At 42.9% G+C, this 22956-nt stretch overlaps 1 protein-coding gene across 2 annotated transcripts in view; it reads right to left on the bottom strand.

Annotated features, from left to right (window-relative positions):
* Window positions 1–22956, bottom strand: part of LOC126291947 (organic solute transporter alpha-like protein) — a 150363-nt gene that overhangs the window by 86850 nt on the left and 40557 nt on the right. For both annotated transcript variants that reach the window (XM_049985695.1, XM_049985696.1), the window contains exon 2: window positions 2853–3008. In XM_049985695.1, coding sequence (XP_049841652.1) covers window positions 2853–2934 — 82 coding nt within the window. In that variant the 5' untranslated portion in view covers window positions 2935–3008. The remainder of the gene's footprint in view (window positions 1–2852; window positions 3009–22956) is intronic.

Below are 22956 nucleotides of genomic sequence, written 5' to 3'. Positions count from 1 at the left end.
AATCAAACATCACGCCGGTAAATGCCAAACGACGCTTCGCTTGGTGCAGGGAGCGTAAACATTTGACGATCGAACAGTGGAAAAACGTTGTGTGGAGTGACAAATCACGGTACACAATGTGGCGATCCAATGGCAAGGAGTGGGTCTGGAGAATTCCCAGTGTACATCAACTGCCAGCGTGTGTTGTGCCAATAGTAAAATTCTGAGGTGATAGTGTTATAGTGTGGTCGTGTTTTTCATGGAGGGGGCTTGCACTCCTTGTTGCTTTGCGTGGCACTATCACAGCATAGGTCTACAATGATGTTTTAAAGACCGAGCACCTGTTCATAATGCACGGCCTGTGGCGGAGTGGTTACACGACAATAACATCCCTGTAATAGACTGGTCTGCACAGATTCCCGACCTGAATCCTATAGAACACATCTGGGATGTTTTGGAACGTCTACTTCCTTCCAGGCCTCACCGACCGACATCGATACCTCTCCTCAGTACAGCACTCCGTAAAGAATGGGCTGCCATTCGCCAAGAAACATTCCCGCACCTCATTGAACGTATGCCTGCTAGAGTGGAAGCTGTCACCAAGGCTAAGGGTGAGCCAACACCATATTGAATTCCATCATTGCCGATGGAGGACGCCACGAACTTTTAAGTCATTGTCAGCCATGTGTCCGGATACTTTTGATCACATACTGTACATTTAACGAGAATTCGCTGTTATTTAACGTGAGAAAACTTGCGTAAGAATGCTGGATTATTTATTTATGAACGAGCTATTATTTACATACACTGAAGAGCCAAAGAAAATCTTACACCTGCCTACACCTCAGAAATTAAGTCGCATAGTGCTCAGAGTCATTTGAACCAAGCCTATCGCATCGCCTTTTCTGCCTGTTTAGATATCTCTGTATTTGAATACGCATGCCTATACAAGTATATTGTTAATGGTCTGAATGCGACAGAATGCTTATAACATTTCTTTATTTAACAATTATTGTAACATTTTGGTCCGGGAAGTGGCCAAGCGAGTCAAATCATGTCTACAGAGCTTGAGAACGATTACCTTCAGTCAATGAGAGCTGGACAGAGGCGGAACGCTACCGGAGTGGAGATCGGGACTTCTCGAGTGAAGGACTCAAGGCAGCGATTCTGGACACTTTATGTCGAGTTTTGCAGAATGCAGGCTTGCCGAGTTTTACTCGATCGCGTGGCTGATAGATGCTGGGCGCTGAAGGGCCGCTACCATAGTTTAACTTCCGAAGGCACTTCGTACATCGAAAAGTCCGAATGTGCTACAGAATAGGACTCTTAATTATTTCCGCTTGATTTACGGGTCTGAGAATAGAGACAGTATGAGTTACTGTTCGTTGTATCGCGTGTGTTAATCTATGAATCGCTGAACTGAGTTCTTAACAGTTTTGAGCTGGTGAATATATAGTGTGCTGCGATCACGAAATGGACTGAGTTTTCACGAGTCTTTGATGAATATTTGGTCTGGGGATTTTGCTACCGTTCTCGTAACGGTCTCAACAAAGCTTTTCTGCATTCGATAAGGGTATTTTCTGTCTGCACTTTAACTGAATATCGTAGGACCACTTCCCAATTATTTGAGAAGTCTTTCCTGAATAAACATTATTCAACATAATTGTCTGTCATCTGCATCAATTACAGTCGTTAGAACAGAACCCTTGTTATACAGTTATTCATTTTACTTTTATGTCGTATCTCTGTATTTTATTAACTAGCATTTCTAGCCAATGTATAGACTATTTTACTGCAGGATCACAGACTTAGGTTATTATTTGCAGCAAATAGCTGCAGGTAATGAAAGCAGACATGCGCGGCATGACATTACGACTACATAGAGCTATTCTATTTAAACAGACTAGTTCATAGCCCCAGTATCCAAAGTGCGAGTAACCACACGTTAAAAAAGAAAGAGAAAGACGCAACACTTTTTCTCGTATAGACTGCTGTTTAGAAAGAGCAACTACACTAGCAGTACCCGTTAGGTACCCTCGCAGTCTTTTATGAAACACTCTAAATGTAGTGTTGGCAGAAGAGCCAACACCGTGTTGCTAGAGGAGGCCGAAATGCACTCGTTTTAGCTCACGCAGGCTTGCGTGAGGAGGGAAGAACTATATTGACGTGAGTGTGGAACATGACAATTAAAGAGAATTCAGAAAGCGGGCATAATTAGTTTCATACTTAACTTTAATCCATTAATGATGAACGTCGCTCTTGAAGGTACATGATTCACAATATTATCTATTCCGAAGACATATAGTAACTGAATATGGCACATTGGTAGGTCGTAACAAATGACGTAGCTAAAGGCTATGCTAAACTGTCGTCTCTGCAAATGAGAGCGTATGTAGTCAGGGTCAGGGATTTTCTCTGCCTCGTGATGACTGGGTGTTGTATGATGTCCTTAGGTTAGTTAGGTTTAAGTAGTTCTAAGTACTAGGGGACTGCTGACCATAGATGTTAAGTCCCATAGTGCTCAGAGCCATTTGAAACATTTTTGTATTTAGTCAGTGAACCACCGCTAGCAAAGTCGGCTGTACAACTGGGGCGAGTGCTAGGGAGACTCTCTAGAATAGACCTGCCGTGTGGCGGCGCTAGGTCGGCAATCACTGATAGTGGCGACACGAGGGTCCGACGTATACTACCGGACCGCGGCCGATTTAAAGGCTACCACCTAGCAAAAGTGTGGTGTCTGGCGGTGACACCACACTCAAGTTGAAGATGTCGGTGGCGACTCATCCATCTCCTTCTCATTGGAAGACGCACACACACACACACACACACACACACACACACACACACACACACACACACACACACATACTGACCTCCATAGTATTCACGTAGTGAAGGCAGAGAGTCGGGGTTGCAGTATGTACTATTCCCGACACTCCACGACTCCGCCGCCATGTCTGAAGCTATTACGGAGTCCGCTTACACGCCGAGGGGTGGCCGACTGCGATGCATCTCCTCCACACTCCGGCCTGGGAAAGGTAAACAAATTTTACACGCATACACTACTGGCCCTTAAAACAGAAGAACAATGAAAGTTGCACGTAGCAAGCGTTAAGCTGGCATGGCGAGTACTGCATGCTTCGCTGTATAAGTGATTATCATTTCAGAGCAAAATTTGGAAATTTGTGGTAAGGTCGTATGGGACCAAACTGCTGAGGTCCTCGGTCCCTGGCCGGCCGCGGTGACCGAGTAGTTCTAGGCGCTTCAGTTCGGAACCGCGCCATTGCTACGGTCGCAGGTTCGAATCCTGCCTCGGTCATGTGTGCGTGTGATGTCCTTAGGTTAGTTAGGTTTAAGGGGGTAGGATGTCAAATGGGCCGATTTGGAGCAGGAGAGGCACCACAGGACATTTTAATTTCTACTGTCTATACTTTTACGAAGCTCAAAAACTTGACAAAACACATTTTTTTACATGTGAAATTTCATAATTTTTTCACTTAATACTGGCAATGCTGACCCTACGACTTATCTTAGAAGCTAGGTTAAGGAAAGGCAAACCTACGTTTCTAGCATTTGTAGACTTAGAGAAAGCTTTTGACAATGTTGACTGGAATACTTTCTTTCAAATTCTGCAGGCGGCAGCGGTAAAATACAGGGAGCGAAAGGCTATTTACAATTTGTATATAAAACCAAATTGCAGTTATAAGAGTTGTGGGGCATGAAAGGGAAGCAGTGGTTGCGAAGGGAGTGAGACAAGGTTGTAGCCTCTCTACGATGATATTCAATCTGTATATTGAGCAAGGAGTAAAGGAAACAAAAGAAAAATTCGGAGTAGGTATTAAAATCCAGGGAGAAGAAATAAAAACTTTGAGGTTCGCCGATGACATTATAATACTGTCAGCGACAGCAAATGACTTGGAAGAGCAGTTGAACTGAATGGAGTGTCTTGAAAGGAGGATATAAGATGAACATCAACGAAATCAAAACGAGGATAATGGAATGTAGTCGAATTAAATCGGGTGATGCTGAGGCAATTAGATTAGGAAATGAAACACTTAAAGCAGTAAAGGAGTTTTGCTATTTGGGGAGCAAAATAACAGATTATGGTCGAAGTAGAGAGGATATAAAATGTAGACTGGCAATGGGAAGGAAAGCGTTTCTGAAGAAGAGAAAATTGTTAACATCGATTTAAGTGTCAGGAAGTCGTTACTGAAAGTATTTGTATAGAGTGTAGCCATGTATGGAAGTGAAACATGGACGATAAATAGTTTGGACGAGAAGAAATAGAAGCTTTCGAAATGTGGTGCTACAGGAGAATGCTGAAGATTAGATGGGTAGATCACATAACTAATGAGGAGGTGTTGAATAGGATAGGGGAGAAGAGAAGTTTGTGGCACAACTTGACTAGAAGAAGGGATTGGTTGGTACGACAGGTTCTGAGGCATCAAGGGATCGCCAGTTTAGCATTGGAGGGCAGCGTAGAGGTACAAATAGTATAGGGAGTCCAAGAGATGAATACACCAAGCAGATTCAGAAGGATGTAGGTTGCAGTAGGTACTGGAAGATGAAGAAGCTTGCACAGGATAGAGTAGCATGGAAAGCTGCATCAAACCAGTCTCAGGACTGAAGACAACAACAACAACAACTGACTGCTATTGTTGCTATAGGTACACTTTTCTTCCTAAGTTAGAGAGATCCTTCGATGACTTTTCCACAGCATACAAAACATATTTAAAGGTGTATGAAATCTAGAAGTTATTTAATTTATGAAACAGTGACAAGACGCCTGAGACGGCGCTGCTACCCCGACCCGGTATTTCACCGCAATCTCACAAAATAGTTAAGAGTGGGGCTATTAACGGGAGTTGAACAAAAAAGTAGGACCACAAACACAACAAACACAACGTATTACCATGCCCAATATTGTAAAGGAAACAAGTTGGCGTTCAAAATAGACTCCACTCGTCTCGGAATGGGTAAATACAGGCCTTCTACAGTTTTCAAGGGGACCTTATACCATTTTCCTGAAAAATAGTGGCAAGCTCAGATAACGATGACGGTGGTGCATTGCAATGGCGCACCTTTGTCTTCTAAGTAGACCACAAGGCTCAATAATACTGAGATCTGGTGACTGCAGCGGCAAGGGGAGATGCGAAAGCTCACTTTTGTGCTCACAAAACCAGTCCTGCACGATGCTACCTGTGTGTCGTCGTAGAGCACAGCGTCAGCATTAGGGAACAAACATTGTACCACGGGATGGACCTGGCAACAAAAACCGTCACATAATGCTTGGCAGTAACTTATGCGACTTTGGGGAACAAACATGGGTCAGATGGAACACTACAGTGCTGCCCAAATCATCACAGAACTCCTCTGTCGAAACGTAACCTCGGACAGAAGTCCGAAATGGCTAGGAAAAATTGGATATTTGTGGTAAGTTGCTATGGGACCAAACTGCTGAGGTCATCGGTTCCTAGTCTTACACATTACTTAATCTAACTTAAACTACGAGGTCAGTTTGAAAAGTTCTCGGAGCTTTTTTTTATTTCTCAATGTAGTCTCCTTGCAGATTAATGCACTTGGTCCAACGATGTTCCAGTGCCTTGATCCCATCTCGAAAACGAGTTTCCTCCAAGCCTGCAAAATAATTGTCAACTCCGGCTATCAATTCTTAGTTTGAAGTGAATCTTCGTCCACCAAGAAAAATTTTCAATTTGGGGAAGAGATGGAAGTCTCACGGAGTCATATCATGTGACTATGACGCGTGTAGCAACAATTCATATCTTAGTTCGTGTAATTTTGCCATGGCGACGGCACATGAGTGCGGGAGCGTGTCAAGAGTCGCAACACCCACCTTGCAGATAATTTTTTCATTTCTAATTCTTCAGTTAAATGTGATATTGAAACGTCCCCTTAGAAAAATTTATGAATTACTGTGCTGATAAACCTCTTACATCAATTGATTTTCAAACAGCTGAGCAAAACTAAACGTACTCAGACATTTCTCTCTTTATTTATTCTGATCATTACTAAACTGACACACAATATTTTTAGCGCAATGCAATCTTTCAAAAATCCCTACAAAAGAATGGCTCTGATTAACAATAACCTATACCTTTCATAAATCACTTACCTCACGAAAAACTTCATTACTCGAACTACTGCAATACAACGAGCGCCATACTGCCAGCTAAATAAAAGATTCTAACTACTGAAGGCACAAACTACTGAAAGGCATAGTTAGCACATGAAAGATTTTTGATAGAGAACTAACAGCCGGCCGCGGTGGTCTCGCGGTTCTAGGCGCGCAGTCCGGAACCGTGGGACTGATACAGTCGCAGGTTCGAATCCTGCCTCGGGCATGGATGTGTGTGATGTCGTTAGGTTAGTTAGGTTTAAGTAGTTCTAAGTTCTAGGGGACTGATGACCACAGCAGTTGAGTCCCATAGTGCTCAGAGCCATTTGAACCATAGAGAACAAACAATGTATTTACCTTAATAGTGTTCAAAAGTCATAATTTATATATATAACTTCATGACAAGCAGTCTTACAAATTTACTATCTTTGATGGACACACGTCCAGATAATGCCCTCAAAATTCTGCCATTTCTCTCCCCACATCCACCACTGCTGGCGGCTCACCTCCAACTGCGTGACGCTACGCGCTGTTCACATCCAACTGCCCAACACTACAATAGCGAATATTCCAACAATGCAAACCAGCCACAGACTGCACACAGCACAGCCAGTGATTTTCATAGAGAGCGCTAGGTGACGTTACCAACATAAAAAACCTAAACAGCCTACTCACAACATCTCCTTTCAGACGACATCTGGCAAGCATGAGCAGTTTCACCACTTTTCAATTGGCAATCCTCCGTAACCATTTTGTGCACTTTTGCAATGTTTCTGGAGTAGTGACATATCTTGACCGACCACTGCGCGGATCATCATCAAAGCCCTCTCGTACAAATTTAAATTCATTTGTGCACTTGGCAACAGTTGAATATGAAGCATTAGAGTCCCCCCCCCCCCCCCCCTGTACCCTGGAGATCGGTATGAATGTCCTTTGTTTTCATACCTTTCTTTACGAAGTACTTAATCACCGATCGAATGCCCATTTTTTTCCATCATCACAAATCACTACCCGGGAAAAACAAGAACCACGTCACCTCCACAGCGCTCTTCCAAGAGCACTTACGTGGCACGTATTTACAGTCAACAGTCCAATGAACATCACGTGAAAAACTCGTTGCGATAGCGCTGACCTCTTGCGGTGATTCCGAGAACTTTTCAGACCACCCTCGTAACTTCCGCTAAGGACAACACTCACACCCATGCCCAAGGGAGGACTCTTAACTTCCGACCGGGGGAACCGCACGAGACCGCTGCGTGGTCTTGGGTGCCTTACCACGGTTAGCGCGAAACAAGACCTGCCCGACTACATGGGTTTCTTCCATTACTCGAAGTTTTATGGCTTTGGCACCACGTTTTCCTGTTACATGCATTTGCATCACTGATGTGCTGTTTTGGAATTCCAGTTCCCCATCAATTCCTTGCTCATGGTGCTCCCTCCGCGTTCTTTTGGTGCCGGGCGGGATTAGCCGAGCGGTCTGGACGCTGCAGTCATGGACTGTGTGGCTGGTCCCGGCGGAGGCTCGAGTCCTCCCTCGGGCATGGGTGTGTGTGTTTGTCCTTAGGACTACTTAGGTTAAGTAGTGTGTAAGCTTAGGAACTGATGACCTTGGCAGTTAAGTCCCATAAGATTCCTCACACATTTTAACATTTTTGACACCTTTCGCGACATTCAGTTCTGCGGCGACTTTCGCTGCTGCCGCCCCTTTATTTTTCATCACAATCGTCTTCAATGACCGCCTATCATGATCACTCAACACATACTTCCGTCCGCATTATGTTTTTCCGCTTTCCCTAACTGCCGTATAAATCTTCTACACAGTGTCTCTCGAAACATCTCGTGTCCGTTGGTTATGGAAGCACCCACCATACGTGCAGAGGCTGACAATTTTCCCAGGTTCGAATTCACCTAGGTCCGGCATAATGCACCCACAACTACCCACAGCACAGCCCGTCCGGCTAGCCGCGCGTTCTCCCGGGTTCGATTCCCGGCGGGGTCAGGGATTTTCTCTGCCTCGTGATGACTGGGTGTTGTGAGATGTCCTTAGGTTAGTTAGGTTTAAGTAGTTCTAACTTCTAGGGGACTGATGACCATACATGTTAAGTCCCATAGTGCTCAGAGCCAGTTTAACCATTTTTTAGCCGCGGGTTCTAACGCACTGTTTCCTGAGCGGGAAGGCGTGCTGATCCCGGCACGAAACTGCCCGGAGGATGAGCGTCGAGGCCCGGTGTGCCAGGCAGCCTGTGGATGGTTTTTAGGCGGTTTTCCATCTGCCTCGGCGAATGCGGGCTGGTTCCCCTTATTCCGCCTCAGTTACACTATGTCGACGAATGCTGCGCAAAGACTGTCTCCATGTATGGGTACACCGTAATTACTTTACCGCTCAAAATTTGGGTTTACATATCATTGACGTCGGTTTGCAGTAGGGTTTTGGAGCATATACTGTATTCAAACAATATGAATCACCTCGAAGAGAACGATACGTAATCAGCATGGTTTCAGAAAACATCGTTCTTGTGCAACGCAGCTAGCTCTTTATTCGCCCGAAGTAATGGCCGCTATCGACAGGGGGTCTCAAGTCGATACCGTATTTCTAGATTTCCGGAAAGCTTTTGACACCGTTCCTCACAAGCGACTTCTAATCAAGCTGCGGGCCTGTGGGGTATCGTCTCAGTTGTGCGACTGGATTCGTGATTTCCTGTCAGGAATGTTGCAGTTCGTAGTAATAGACGGCAAATCATCGAGTAAAACTGAAGTGATATCAGGTGTTGTCCAGGGAAGCGTCCTGGGACCTCTGCTGTTCCTGATCTATATAAATGACCTGAGTGACAATCTGAGCAGTTCTCTTACGTTGTTCGCAGATGATGCTGTAATTTACCGTCTAGTAAGGTCATCCGAAGACCAGTATCAGTTGCGAAGCGATTTAGAAAAGATTGCTGTATGGTGTGGCAGGTGGCAGTTGACGCTAAATAACGAAAAGTGTGAGGTGATCCACATGAGTTCCAAAAGAAAGCCGTTGGAATTCGTTTACTCGATAAATAGTACAATTCTCAAGACTGTCAATTCAACTAACAAGGGAACCTCCCCATCGCACCCCCCTCATTTTTAATTATAACTTGGCACAGTGGACAGGCCTTGAAAAACTGAACGCACATCAATCGAGAAAACAGGAAGTAGTTATGTGAAACTATGAAAAAAATAAGCAAAATATACAAAATGAGTAGTCCACGCGAAAAATAGGCAACATCAAGTATACTGTGAACTCAGGATCGCCGTGGTCCTGTGGTTCGCGTGAGCAACTGCGGAACGAGAAGTCCTTGGATCAAGTCTTCCCTCGAGTGAGAAGTTTACTTTCTTTTATTTTCGCAAAGTTATGATCCGTCCGTTAGTTCATTGACGCCTCTGTTCACTGTAATAAGTTTAGTGTCTGTGTTTTGCAACCAAACCGCAAAACCGTGCGATTAGTAGACGAAAGGACGTGCCTCTCCAATGGGAACCGAAAACATTTGATCGCAAGGTCCTAGGTCAACCGATTCCTCCACAGGAAAACACGTCTGATATATTCTATACGACACTGGTGACGGCATGTGCGTCACATGACAGTAATATGTTGTCGACGCACCTAACTTGTACACTTGGCGAATGGATAAAAAGGTTCTTCTACCTTGCCCGATTAAGGTTTTCTTGTGGATGTGATAATCACTCCCAAAAAGTGATGAAAACATACGAGTTTGTCACATAAACTACAACAAATGAATGCAACTGTTTCATAGTCACACAGTTTCCCCTGTGCTCTGTCAAAACATCTGTTTTTAAAGTTTTCAAATTTTTGCGTGTGTAGACCGTCAAATCCTGCGTATGTTCAAGCAAATCTGAACATGTCCTGGAATTTTGGAGAGCGAAGTTGATTATGTGTGAGTGCCTGAACTTTGACAATTGTCTGAAAATAAAAAATTAATCTTTTCACTCGAGGGAGACGTGACCCAAGGACCTCAAGTTCCGCAGCTGTTCACGCTAACCACGTTACCACGGCGCTCCTGAGCTCTAAGTATCCTTTATATTGCCTATCTTGCGCATGGACTACTCAGTTTGTATATTTTGCTTATTTTTTTCATAGTTCCACACAACTTCTTCCTGTTTTCTCGATTGATCTGTGATTAGTTTTTCAAGGCCTATCCACTGTGCCAACTTATAACTAAATCTGAGGGGGGTGCGATGGGGAGGTTCCCTTGTAAGTTCCTGGGTGTTAAAATTACAAACAACTTCAATTGGAAAGACCACATAGATAATATTGTGGGGAAGGCGAGTCAAAGGTTGCGTTTCATTGGCAGGACACTTAGAAGATGCAAGAAGTCCACTAAAGAGACAGCTTACACTACACTCGTTCGTCCTCTGTTAGAATATTGTTGCGCGGTGTGGGATCCTCACCAGGTGGGATTGACGGAGAACATGGAAAGGGTGCAAAAAAGGGCAGCTCGTTTTGTATTTTCATGTAATAGGGGAGAGAGTGTGGCAGATATGATACGCGAGTTGGGATGGAAGTCATTAAAGCAAAGACGTTTTTCGTCGCGGCGAGATCTATTTACGAAATTTCAGTCACTAACTTTCTCTTCCGAATGCGAAAATATTTTTTTCTCGTAATTCAGATCTCAGACAAATGTTTTCCAGTATTAGTGGATAGGCCAGCAGTGCAATAAGCTGTGCCACTCACGAACAGATAGACAGCGTCATCAGGCGCCTTGTAAAATGACTTTTTTTAATAAAATCAATATTTATGTGTTTGGAGAGAGAGAGATTGATTTCTGATTGAGATTTTTACAGATTTTTACTTTAAGTCGTAACTGGTACCTGAATTTTTAGTTGCTGCCTCCATGAATGATCAGCTTCTGCACCAGTTGTTGACGTATTGCAATTTGGAGGAAGTTATTGTTCTTTAAGGTTTAAAATACGACTCTGTTAGTTACTTGGCCGTATTGCGGATAGCTTTGAGCCCAAGTTTTTGTAGCTTTTCATACCTAAGGGACCACTGTTGTAAGTAAGTAAAATCAAACAGCAATCTGCTTTTCGTGAGAAAAGTAGATTGCTTGAAACACAAACTTCCTTCCAACTACACGTCCTGCTACATCAAAATTAGTCAGTCAGCACCATACTATTGTACAAGAACATAATCCAATTACTGTACTTAAGAAATTATGAGAGGTTGTTATTTATTGAATGAAAACTATAGAGAATGCATTTCTTTCCGGTATTTTGGTGAACTTTGTACACTTACAATTTTGTCAATTAATAGACGGCGACAACAATGAAGTTCACCTCCTTTTCCAAAAACATTTCTATTCTTCGCTTCCAGAAAATTTGTATACATAAATGTTTGGCAACTCTTACACATACTTCACTCGGATTTATCACTAAATTATCAATTTTCATTAAATGTAACAATACGTTCTGAGCAACGTCCTAGAAACACATTCTCTTTCGACAATATACAGATTAACAGTATTTTTTTAAATAAAATCAATTGTCTTTTGTTTTTAGAGTCTATACTCAAAGATTCTATAATACTATCGTTGTGGGGATTGCGCGCTAAAGAGTTTGTTGCTGTCCAGCTGCGCTTCACTTCACTTCAAGTACTTTTTGAATCACATTTACATTTTCGGTATTTACATACATCACTGAGCTTCTCAGAATGAAATCAGCACAAATTAGTTAAAGAAAAAAAAGAGCAGTGTGGCACACACGGCATTACAGACTCCATCGCGAGGTAAGACATTTTCAGTTTATTCACATTGATTTCACAGGGCCATGGCGTAGCGCTGCTTACGTCAAAATTTATCAGTTTTCGTGGGTTGAGATATTATCGAAAAAAATTATCATTTTTATTTGTATATCGGAAGCTTACAAGTGAACAACGCGCACGTAAGCCGTGCAGTAATAAACGGCGACGCACATGATACTGTACGATATGTTCCACTATTCCAATGTTTGCACAAGAGCCGACGAGGACGCAAATCTGTACTGCAGTGCCACAAGGATCTACATCTACATCCATATTCCGCAAGTCACCTGACGGTGTGAGGCGGAGGGTACCTAGAGTACCTCTATTGGGTCTCCCTTCTATTCCAATCCCGTATTGTTTATGGAAAGAAGGATTGGCGGTATGCCTCTGTGTGGGCTCTAATCTCTCTGATTTTATCCTCATGGTCTCTTAGCGAGATATACGTAGGAGGGAGCAATATACTGTTTGACTCCTCGGTGAAAGTATGTTCTCGAAACTACCGAGCTACTAAGCGTCTCTCCTGCAGAGTCTTCCACTGCAGTTTATCTATAATCTCCCTAACGCTTTCGCGATTACCAAATTATCCTGTAACGAAGCGCGCTGCTCTCCGTTGGATCTTCTCTATCTCTTCTATCAACCCTGTCTGGTACGGATCCCACGCTGCTGAGCAGTATTCAAGCAGTGGGCGAACAAGCGTACTGTAACCTACTTCCTTTGTTTTCGGATTGCATTTCCTTAGGATTCTTCCAATGAATATCAGTCTGGCATCTGCTTTACCGACGATCAACTTTATATGATCATTCCATTTTTAATCACTCCTAATGCGTACTCCCAGATAATTTATGGAATTAACTGCTTCCAGTTGCTGACCTGCTATATTGTAGCTACATGATAAGGGATCTTTCTTTCCATGTATTCGCAGTACATTACACTTGTCTACATTGAGATTCAATTGCCATTCCCTGCACCATACGTCAAATCGTTGCAGATCCTCCTGCATTTCAGTACAATTTTCTATTGTTACAACCTCTCGGTACACCACAGCATCATCCGCAAAAAGCCTCAGTGAACTTCCGATGTCATCCACCAGATCATTTATGTATATTGTGAATAGCAACGGTCCCACGACACTCCCCTGCGGCACACCTGAAATCACTCTTACTTCGGGAGACTTCTCTCCATTGAGAATGACACGCTGCGTTCTGTTATCTAGGAACTCTTCAATCCAATCACATAATTGGCCTGATAGTCTATATGCTCTTACTTTGTTCGTTAAACGACTGTGGGGAACTGTATCGAACGGCTTGCGGAAGTCAAGAAACACGGCATCTACTTGGGAACCAGTGTCTATGGCCCTCTGAGTCTCGTGGACGAATAGCGCGAGCTGGGTTTCACACGACCGTCTTTTTCGAAAGCCATGCTGATTCCTACAAAGTAGATTTCTAGGCTCCAGAAAAGTCTCCAGATGAGGTGTCAGTCTTCTCGGAGGGAGGTCTGGCTGATGTTCTGGCACATCTCGTCGTATTCTACGACCTTCCGTGAACCATTCTGCACACAGCCGTTGCACTGTCGAAACACTTGGTGCCTCACGAGCAGCAATTTCCTGGATGGATGCATCACATTCTCTCGTGCCAATAACGCGCCATTTTTAAAACTCAGTGATTTGGCGGTACTGTCCGCGCATAACCCTGCGAGGCATCCATTACCTTCGGTTTATAGCGACAACCAGGGTCGCAGGCACATTTAACCGGTAAATTCTGTTGCACCGCGGTGTTGAGCTTGAACCCGCCGACAAACATGGTTCAGATACTAATCATTTCTGCAGAACATACTATTGTACCTGTCCATTGAACATCAACGATCTATCTCTAGTCGTTCAAAGCGTTTTGTTTTTTCTGAACATGAGTGTAAAATGTATCACAACAAACGATTGAATTCTGACGCTGCGTGTTTTTCCTTCAATTGTGCATATTTAGCCATTTGATAGTGCATGGATGCATGGTTGTTTGAAGATTTAATTGTACACGAACTTGCAGGCTACCGTTAGGGTACTATTAGATCGTAAATAGATTTTGGACACAAGGGGAAGGAAGGATCCAGAGCGCAGTTGGCTCGAACGAATACAAGCAGCCCGCTGAAAAAAGTCTTTCAGAAACAAACGGACCATAGAATGCGCTGCCATCACATACCTCTTCTGCTCTCCACAAATCCCTCTCCAGTCATCCGTATGGTAATTGGTCGTAAGCTGGGGTTGGTCTGAGATTCTGTTATTCTTCGCATTGGATTAATATAAGATGTACCCTTTGCCCTGTGGCTCCTGCAAGATGCAATTTCCACCCCCACACTACTACAGAAGTCATACAGACGCTCCTGGCGTTCTAAAGAGAAATGCCTGAAAAAACTTTCAGCAATAAATATCTTCTGGAGTCGTCCGCTGTAAGGAAATGACACAAAAATTCACAAAATTTCTTACGTAACTAGTGGGATAGTTGGGTACTGGAGTAGTGCTAGTTAGTATAAGAAAAACGTGAAACTAGCGAAAGTTATTATTATTTTGCAAAAATTCTGAGAAATCACAATGGCACTTTTAGTTATGAATTGAAAAAGTTATATCCTGGTTCTTTTCGGAATGTGAAGTTACCTCTCAGGAACTGGATTCGCTAATGAAATGTCTATACTAAGTTTAAGATTGTTATTGACTTGGCAGAATGGCTGAAAGGCACGACTACTCAACTTGAATAATTATGCTTTAGAATGTTGCTAGGTACGGTCGAGGTTGTCAAGTGTGAAATGCAGTTAAGTGTAGTGTTGTGGAGGAAATATGGGGCTCGCAATAGCTGTAGCTCACAGTACCGTAAGCTGCGATGACTGCTGTCTGCGCTGCTCGCTGCTGACAAATAGGATAATAACTCTCGTGCTATCTGGATTGACCTTCGCCAATCAAACTCTCCCTACGCCTTGATGAAGTCAAGGATTCGTATTCGCCCCTAGTCTAACTATTGGCGTGGTACACCGGTCAGATAACCAGTCCACCGCGATGCCACTCAAAAATTCGCTCTCAGGCGTTTAACTATAACTCTGTCCGTTCACACTGCCCAATAAGTGTGTCGCCCAACACTGTGAACAACACTTAATCGCAAGGACTCAATATAGAGAGTGGCACTTCGATTCGCTCTCGACAGAGGTGCTCTGCCAGTGAAGTACTGAGGAGAGACTTCTTCCTCGCTCCAAGAGCGACAACAGAAGGGCGCCTCTCCACGCCAGACGTGAAGGGGTATATCTTTCGGTCTCTTCCATTACTCCTTCAGCTCAAGGCGTCAGAAATATCGTCTGCCAATCAGCATTGCTCTTATAAAACGGGAGAATGACGTTTCGTTTAAGGCGACCAATCCGGAAATCTGTAGTGTCGGCGTTTGCTGTCTCCCTGTGAAAATCTCTGAAACTGCGTGCTACGTGTAAAGAATGCGTAGGCTGGCCACTCCCACACAATGTAGCGGAATTCGCTTTTAAGCCGAACACGGGGTCGTTCCTCCTTTCCCTCGGGCGAACGCTGTCTGTTCCACAGGCGGCCACCGGTCGACATGGGCTGGGTCGTCATCAGAAGGACCGGCGTCCCGTTGTGCGGTTTCTCTCCCGAACTAAAAGCTCCTGTGACCGTCGTGTCTGGAATGTATGTGTGTACGGCAGCCTCGAGTATTTCAACCCCGGTGTGCTTACTTGTTATTTGCATATCGTTTATATGAATTCATACAACACTGACTTTATCTTATCGAGTTTCGGTTCGAATGAAGCGTCTTGATGTGCGGAATATGATTCTGAGGGCGGAATATGTAAGCAATGAAGGTCAGGAGACCATGACGTCTTACACTGCTTTTCATTACCAAGTACAACCCGGGTAGCCAGACTCGACGATATTTTGCAAAAGAAATGCAACTCTCTCCGTTAAAAGATATTTTTGTTACCAACGCAAGTTTTGGGTAATACAGACAAATCGGAGCGTGGAATGTCAGATCCCTTAATCGGGCAGGTAGGTTAGAAAATTTAAAAAGGGAAATGGATAGGTTAGATATTTTGGGAATTAGTGAAGTACGGTGGCAGGAGGAACAAGACTTCTGGTCAGGTGACTACAGGGTTATAAACACAAAATCAAATAGGGGTAATACAGGAGTAGGTTTAATAATGAATAAAAAAATAGGAGTGCGGGTAAGCTACTACAAACAGCATAGCGAACGCAATATTGTGGCCACGGTAGACACGAAGCCCATGCCTACTACAGTAGTACAAGTTTATATGCCAACTAGCTCTGCAGATGACGAAGAAATTGAAGAAATGTATGATGAAATAAAAGACATTATTCAGATAGTGAAGGGAGACGAAAATTTAATAGTGATGGGTGACTGGAATTCGAGAGTAGGAAAAGGGAGAGAAGGGAACATAGTAGGTGAATATGGATTGGGGCTAAGAAATGAAAGAGGAAGCCGCCTGGTAGAATTTTGCACAGAGCACACAACTTAATCATAGCTAACATTTGGCTTACGAATCATGAAAGAAGGTTGTATACACGGAAGAACCCTGGAGATACTAAAAGGTATCATATAGATTATATAATGGTAAGACAGAGATTTAGGAACCAGGTTTTAAATTGTAAGACATTTCCAGGGGCAGATGTAGACTCTGACCACAATCTATTGGTTATGACTTGTAGATTAAAACTGAAGAAACTGCAAAAAAGGTGGGAATTTAAGTAGATGGGACCTGGATAAACTGAAAGAACCAGGGATTGTACAGAGTTTCAGGGAAAGCATAAGGGAACAATTGACAGGAATGGGGGAAAGAAATACAGTAGAAAAAGAATGGATAGCTTTCAGAGATGAAGTAGTGAAGGCAGCAGAGGATCAAGTAGGTAAAAAGACGAGGGCTAGTAGAAATCCTTGGGTAACAGAAGAAATACTGAATTTAATTGATGAAAGGCAAAAATGAATACAAACGTCTCAAAACTGAGATCGACAGGAAGTGCAAAATGGTTAAGCAGGGATGGTTGGACGACAAATGTAAGGATGTAGAGGCTTACCTCACTAGGGGTAAGATAGATACTGCCTACAGGAAAATTAAAGAGATCTTTGGAGAACAGAGAACCACTTGTATGAATATCAAGAGTTCAGATGGAAACCCAGTTCTAGGCAAAGAAGGGAAAGCAGAAAGGTGGAGGGGGTATATAGAGAGTCTATACAAGGGCAATGTACTTGACGACAATATTATGGAAATGGAAGAGGATGTAGATGAAGATGAAATGGGAGATACGATACTGCGTGATGAGTTTGACAGAGCACTGAAAGATCTGAGTCGAAACAAGGCCCCGAGAGTAGACAACATTCCATTAGAACTACTGACGGCCTTGTGAGAGCCAGTCCTGACAAAACTCTACCATCTGGTGAGCAAGATGTATGAGACAGGCGAAATACCCTCAGACTTCAAGAAGAATATAATAATACCGATCCCAAAGAAAGCAGGTGCTGACAGATGTGAAAATTACCGAACAATCAGTTTAATAAGTCACGGATGCAAAATACTAACGCGTTTTCTCTACAGACGAATTGAAAAACTGGTAGAAGCCGACCTCGGGCAAGTTCAGTTTGGATTCCGTAGAAATATTGGAACACGTGAGGCAATACTGACCCTACGACTTAACTTAGAAGCTATATTAAGGGAAGGTAAACCTACGTTTCTAGCATTTGTAGACTTAGAGAAGGCTTTTGACCATACTGGAATACTCTCTTTCAAATTCTGAAGGTGGCAGGTGTAAAATACAGGGAGCGAAAGGCTATTTACAATTTGTACAGAAACCAGATGACAGTTATAAGAGTTGAGGGGCATGAAAGGGAAGCAGTGGTTGGGGAGGGAGTCTAGCCTTTCCCCGATGTTATCCAAGCAGTAAAGGAAACAAAAGAAAAAATCGGAGTAGGTATCAAAATCCAGGGAGAAGAAATAAAAACTTTGAGGTTCGCCGATGACATTGTAATTCTGTCAGAGACAGCAAAGGACTTGGAAGAGCAGTTGAACGGAATGGACAGTGTCTTGAAAGGAGGATATAAGATGAACATCAACAAAAGCAAAACGAGGATAATGGAATGTGGACGAATTAAGTCGGGTGATGCTGAGGGAATTAGATTAGGAAATGAGACACTTAAAGTAGTAAAGGAGTTTTGCTATTTGGGGAGCAAAATAACTGATGATGGTCGAAGTAGAGAGGATATAAAATGTAGACTGGCAATGGGAAGGAAAGCGTTTCTGAAGAAGAGAAATCTGTTAACATCGAGTATAGATTTAAGTGTCAGGAAGTCGTTTCTGAAAGTATTTGTATGGAGCGTAGCCATGTATGGAAGTGAAACATGGACGATAAATAGTTTGGACAAGAAGAGATTAGAAGCTTTCGAAATGTGGTGCTACAGAAGAATGCTGAAGATTAGATGGGTAAATCATATAACTAATGAGGAGGTATTGTATAGGATTGGGGAGAAGAGGAGCTTGTGGCACAACTTAACTAGTAGAAGGGATCGGTTGGTAGGTCATGTTCTGAGGTATCAAGGGATCATCAATTTAGTATTGGAGGGCAGCGTGGAGGGTAAAAATCGTAAAGGGAGACCAAGAGATGAATACGCTAAACAGATTCAGAAGGATCTAGGTTGCACTAGGTACTGGGAGATGAAGAAGCTTGCACAGGATAGAGTAGCATGGAGAGCTGCATCAAACCAGTCTCAGGACTGAAGACCACCACAACAACACAGACAAATCCTTTTTTATCCTCTGATTTTGATTTAAAGTAGTTTGTAATGATATTTAGCGCTCCTCTGTGTTGTGAAATATTGAAATGTTGCAACCCCAAAGTTCCAATAGTCAACAATTAACGACTCTAATAGTAACATTAAACCACTATTGATAGGTAATTAGGCTATTACAGTAGTGTGTACATATTTTTAACTTACCGTAATGCTAGTGCACGAATCGAAGTGCTTTCGGAGCCGAAGGCCCATTCGTGTACCCTTAATTGCATGACACCAAGTTTTACGCGTCGCCTGGGCCTCCTCTTTCTTAGTACCAAGTTACGCATAAACTATCACAACAGCACAAGGTACAAAAACAGTAAACGGTAGCACTTACATTACATTCAAATGCAAATAAGAACTGAAGTAATTAACGATACAGCAACAGAACTCAAGCAACTGGTCTTGGCTAAAACAGTGATGGGTAATATTCGATAGTGCTATGAGTGTATAGATAATTTAAATCTATCGTTGTCCTTACTTACACCCGACAGTACGTATCCCTTTTTCATCGTATGACTGAAAGCAAAATGTCTGTCAGTTTCACTATACGCTTATTACACTGAAGCGCCAAATAAACTGGTATAGGTATACATATACTAACACAGAGATATGTAAACAGGCAGAATACAGCGCTACAGTCGGCAACGCCTATATAAGAGAACAAGTGTCTGGCGCACTTGTTACTTCGGTTACTGCAGCTACAATGGTAGGTTATCAAGATTTAAGTGAACCAGTACACAAGTGTACCGTGAACATCATAAATCCGGTAAAACAACAAATCTCCGACATCGCTGCCTCCGGAAAAAGCTCCTGCAAGAATGGGACTAAATACGACTGAAGAGAAACTGTCAAGGTTACGGAAGTTCAACCCTTCCGCAAACTGCTGCAGACTTTAATGCTGGGCCGTCAACAAGTGCCAGCGTGCGAACCATTCAGCAAAACATCATCGATATGGGCTTTCGGAGCCGAAAGCCCATTCGTGTATCCTTGATTGCATGACACAAAGTTTTACGCCTCGCCTGGGCCTGTGAACACCGACATTGGACTATTGATGACTGGAAACATGTCGCCTGGTCGGAAGAGTCTCGTTTCAAATTGTATCGGGCAGACAGACCTGTACGGGTATGGAAACAACCTCGTGAATCCATGGACACTGCATGTCAGGAGGGAGCGTTTAGCGGGAGGCGTGATAAGGGACCCCAGATACGTCTAGACATGACTCTGACAGGTGACACGTACGTAAGCATCCTGCATCCGTTCATGTCCATTGTGCATTCCGTCGGACATAGGAGATTCCAGCAGGACAATGCGTCCAGAATTGCTACAGAGTGACTCCAGGATCACTCTTCTAAGTTTAAGCGCTTCCGCTGGCCACCAAACTCCCGAGACATGAACATTATTGAGCATATCTGGGAAAGCAATAACCCCCTACTGATGAAACTGAAACACACAATTGGGGACTCAAATATATACCAAAAATCAGGCGTTCACAAAATAATATGTAATGACTGTGAGAAACAGTACATTGGCCAAACTGGCCGTAACTTTCTAACACGTTTCAAAGTACACACTACTGGTAGTGCACGTACCAAATCAATATTTGGTCAACATCTTGGTGGATACAATCATTCTGAGGGTTGCATTTCTAACAATTTGAAAATATTACATACTGTGCCAAAAGGACTACTGCTAAATACTTTAGAAGAAATTGAAATCTTTTCACTTCACAAAAGTAACCCATTATCTGTTTTAAACGAGCAACTTAAATTCAAAGACAAACCTGTCTTCGAACTTTTCGATTAACTACTTTAGAAGTTCACTCTTCTGTCATTTGTTTTTTAAAATTATTAAGACTTCTAGGAAATATTTTATCATTACGTTGTAATTTTACTTCACCTAACATTATTTTATGACTGACTATCTGTTTTAGAATTTTAGCTTACATTCTTTTAGACTGCATAATTGCTAATTCACACCCCTTTTTTGACACTATAGCTCGTAATATTATAATTTTAAATTCCTTTCATTTTCATTATTTTTATTTGTTTATAAGACTGGCATACAACTTAAGGAATAGCAATGCCTTTTTTAAAAAAAATCATTTCTAATTTACATACGAACTTCATAGATCATATTTCATAAATATGGACAACTACTTCGTATCGTATTTGTGCAGCATGTAGTATACATGTCGGCTAAAGATTATTGCAGCCTACTCATTGAAAAACGTTTCAATTAAGACATTTTGCTGCTCAATAATGCATCGTCTGACGTGACAGTCTTCGACATTCCAATTTCGCAATACCTTCGTTGGAAAGAAGCCTGCTGCCACATCTTTGGAACGGCGTCCAACTTCACCATGGCAATCAGTAGTTCAAAATGGTTCACGAACAGGCCTTGAGAGGTCAACCCATGTACTGCCAAACCGAAGTTAATTTATCATATATATATAAATATTTTTAACGCTTCTTAATTGACAATAGTTGTTTAATAAGCCAAGCTTACTGTGTATTTATTTTTAATTCTTGACAATGATCTTTTAACTAAGAAATTTTATATTGTTATTCGACTTATAACTCATTGGTTAGTAATGACAACATGCCGTCAGAAGTGGGCGGAGCCTCCATTATACAGGTTGTTACAGAAAGGTACGGCCAAACTTTCAGGAAACATTCCTCACACACAAATAAAGAAAAGATGTTATGTGGACATGTGTCCGGAAACGCTCAATTTCCATGTTAGAGCTCATTTTAGTTTCGTCAGTTTGTTTGTACTTCCTCGATTCACCGCCAGTTGGCCCAATTGAAGGAAGGTAATGTTGACTTCGGTGCTTGTGTTAACATGCGACTCATTGCTCTACAGTACTTCCTGAAAGTTTGGGCGTACCTTTTTGTAACACCCTGTATATAGTAAGACGTGCACTGATTTCTTCAGTAGTGATTCTCCAACAGAAAGAGGTTATTACTCAATGGTAATTCGTCGTTTTATTGCTTTATAGCTTTATGAATTTTCTTTAATGTATGTAGCACTCTAATTACAGCTTTGTATACAACTTGTAGGTCAGAAGATGACCACAGCAGTGGTCGAAACCGGTCACCTCGATAAATAAATCGTGATCGAGACTGTTTTTTAAATATCTGGGATGCCTTGCAACGTGCTGTTCAGAAGAGATCTCCACCCCTCGTCCTCTTACGGATTTATGGACAGCCCTGCCGGATTCATGGTGTCACTTCCGTTCAGCGCTACTCCAGACATTAGTCAAGTCTATGCCACCTCGTGTTACCGCACTTGGCTCTTCAGTATAGGTTTTGTGAATTTCAGTTAGGTGTGTGTGTGGGGGGGGGGGGGGGGGTCTGGAGCCCCTGGACCCGTTCCCCACCCCCTTTGGCTACTTCCTTGGGTCTATCATTTTCTGCCACATCGTGAAAGCGAGGAAAGGTATGATCCACAGCAGATCAGAGTCATCTCGTTTACATGGGGCTGCCAAAACCGGGATTCGTAAACCGATTTTCCAAAACCTCAGCGGACTTTCTGCTTCTGTGTACGATATAGTCTCTTCCTGCAAGACGGTCTTCAGCTCCGAAACTGAACTGAAAACTACTACTCTTGTCAGGCCCACTGCGTCTCACGTATTTATTCACTCCTGTTCGCTGGAGGTGAAAGACTTCACGGTCATTGCCTCTATTCTGCTACTCGAAGAATATTCTTAACGTCGGTAATTGGCTCTTGGAGTGTAGGCGAGAGCCTATGATCACATGCGACAACTGAGAAACACGTGACGCGGTCGGGCGATGCCCTGACGGCTGAATCGACAGCGTCCGCTTATGTGGGGAGGCCGATGGCTTCTTCTCAATGTACTGACTTCATGGTCATTGGCTCTTCTGTCACTGCTGCTCTGTCCGCTGTTTGCCAGTGTGTAATTCTTCTAAAGTAAACTAAGTTATTAATTTATTTTCTAATTTCTACTTCACATTGATTTCACTAATTTACTTACCTATCTTAAGTAGCACTCAACAGAATAGATAAACAGAAAGTGAACTGGGGCGTGAAGAGTGTTTAGCATCGCAGCGTTCTAGAACTGCATCGTCTCGATCTCAAGAGACTTCTTGTGAACGCGGATCACGTTTGAACATTGACAGACGCCTAACGCTGCGTCGCTATCTGTAGAACGTGAAAGTCTCTCAGGCCGACCTAGCCACGCTGCGGCCCGAAGAGCAGAAACTCAGGAAGAACGTGAGATT

The sequence above is a fragment of the Schistocerca gregaria genome, chromosome 9 (assembly GCF_023897955.1).
Source record: "Schistocerca gregaria isolate iqSchGreg1 chromosome 9, iqSchGreg1.2, whole genome shotgun sequence".
NCBI lineage: Eukaryota > Metazoa > Arthropoda > Insecta > Orthoptera > Acrididae > Schistocerca > Schistocerca gregaria.
The sequence above is the reverse complement of the archived record's forward strand: the minus strand, read 5'-3'. Positions and strand labels throughout refer to the sequence as shown.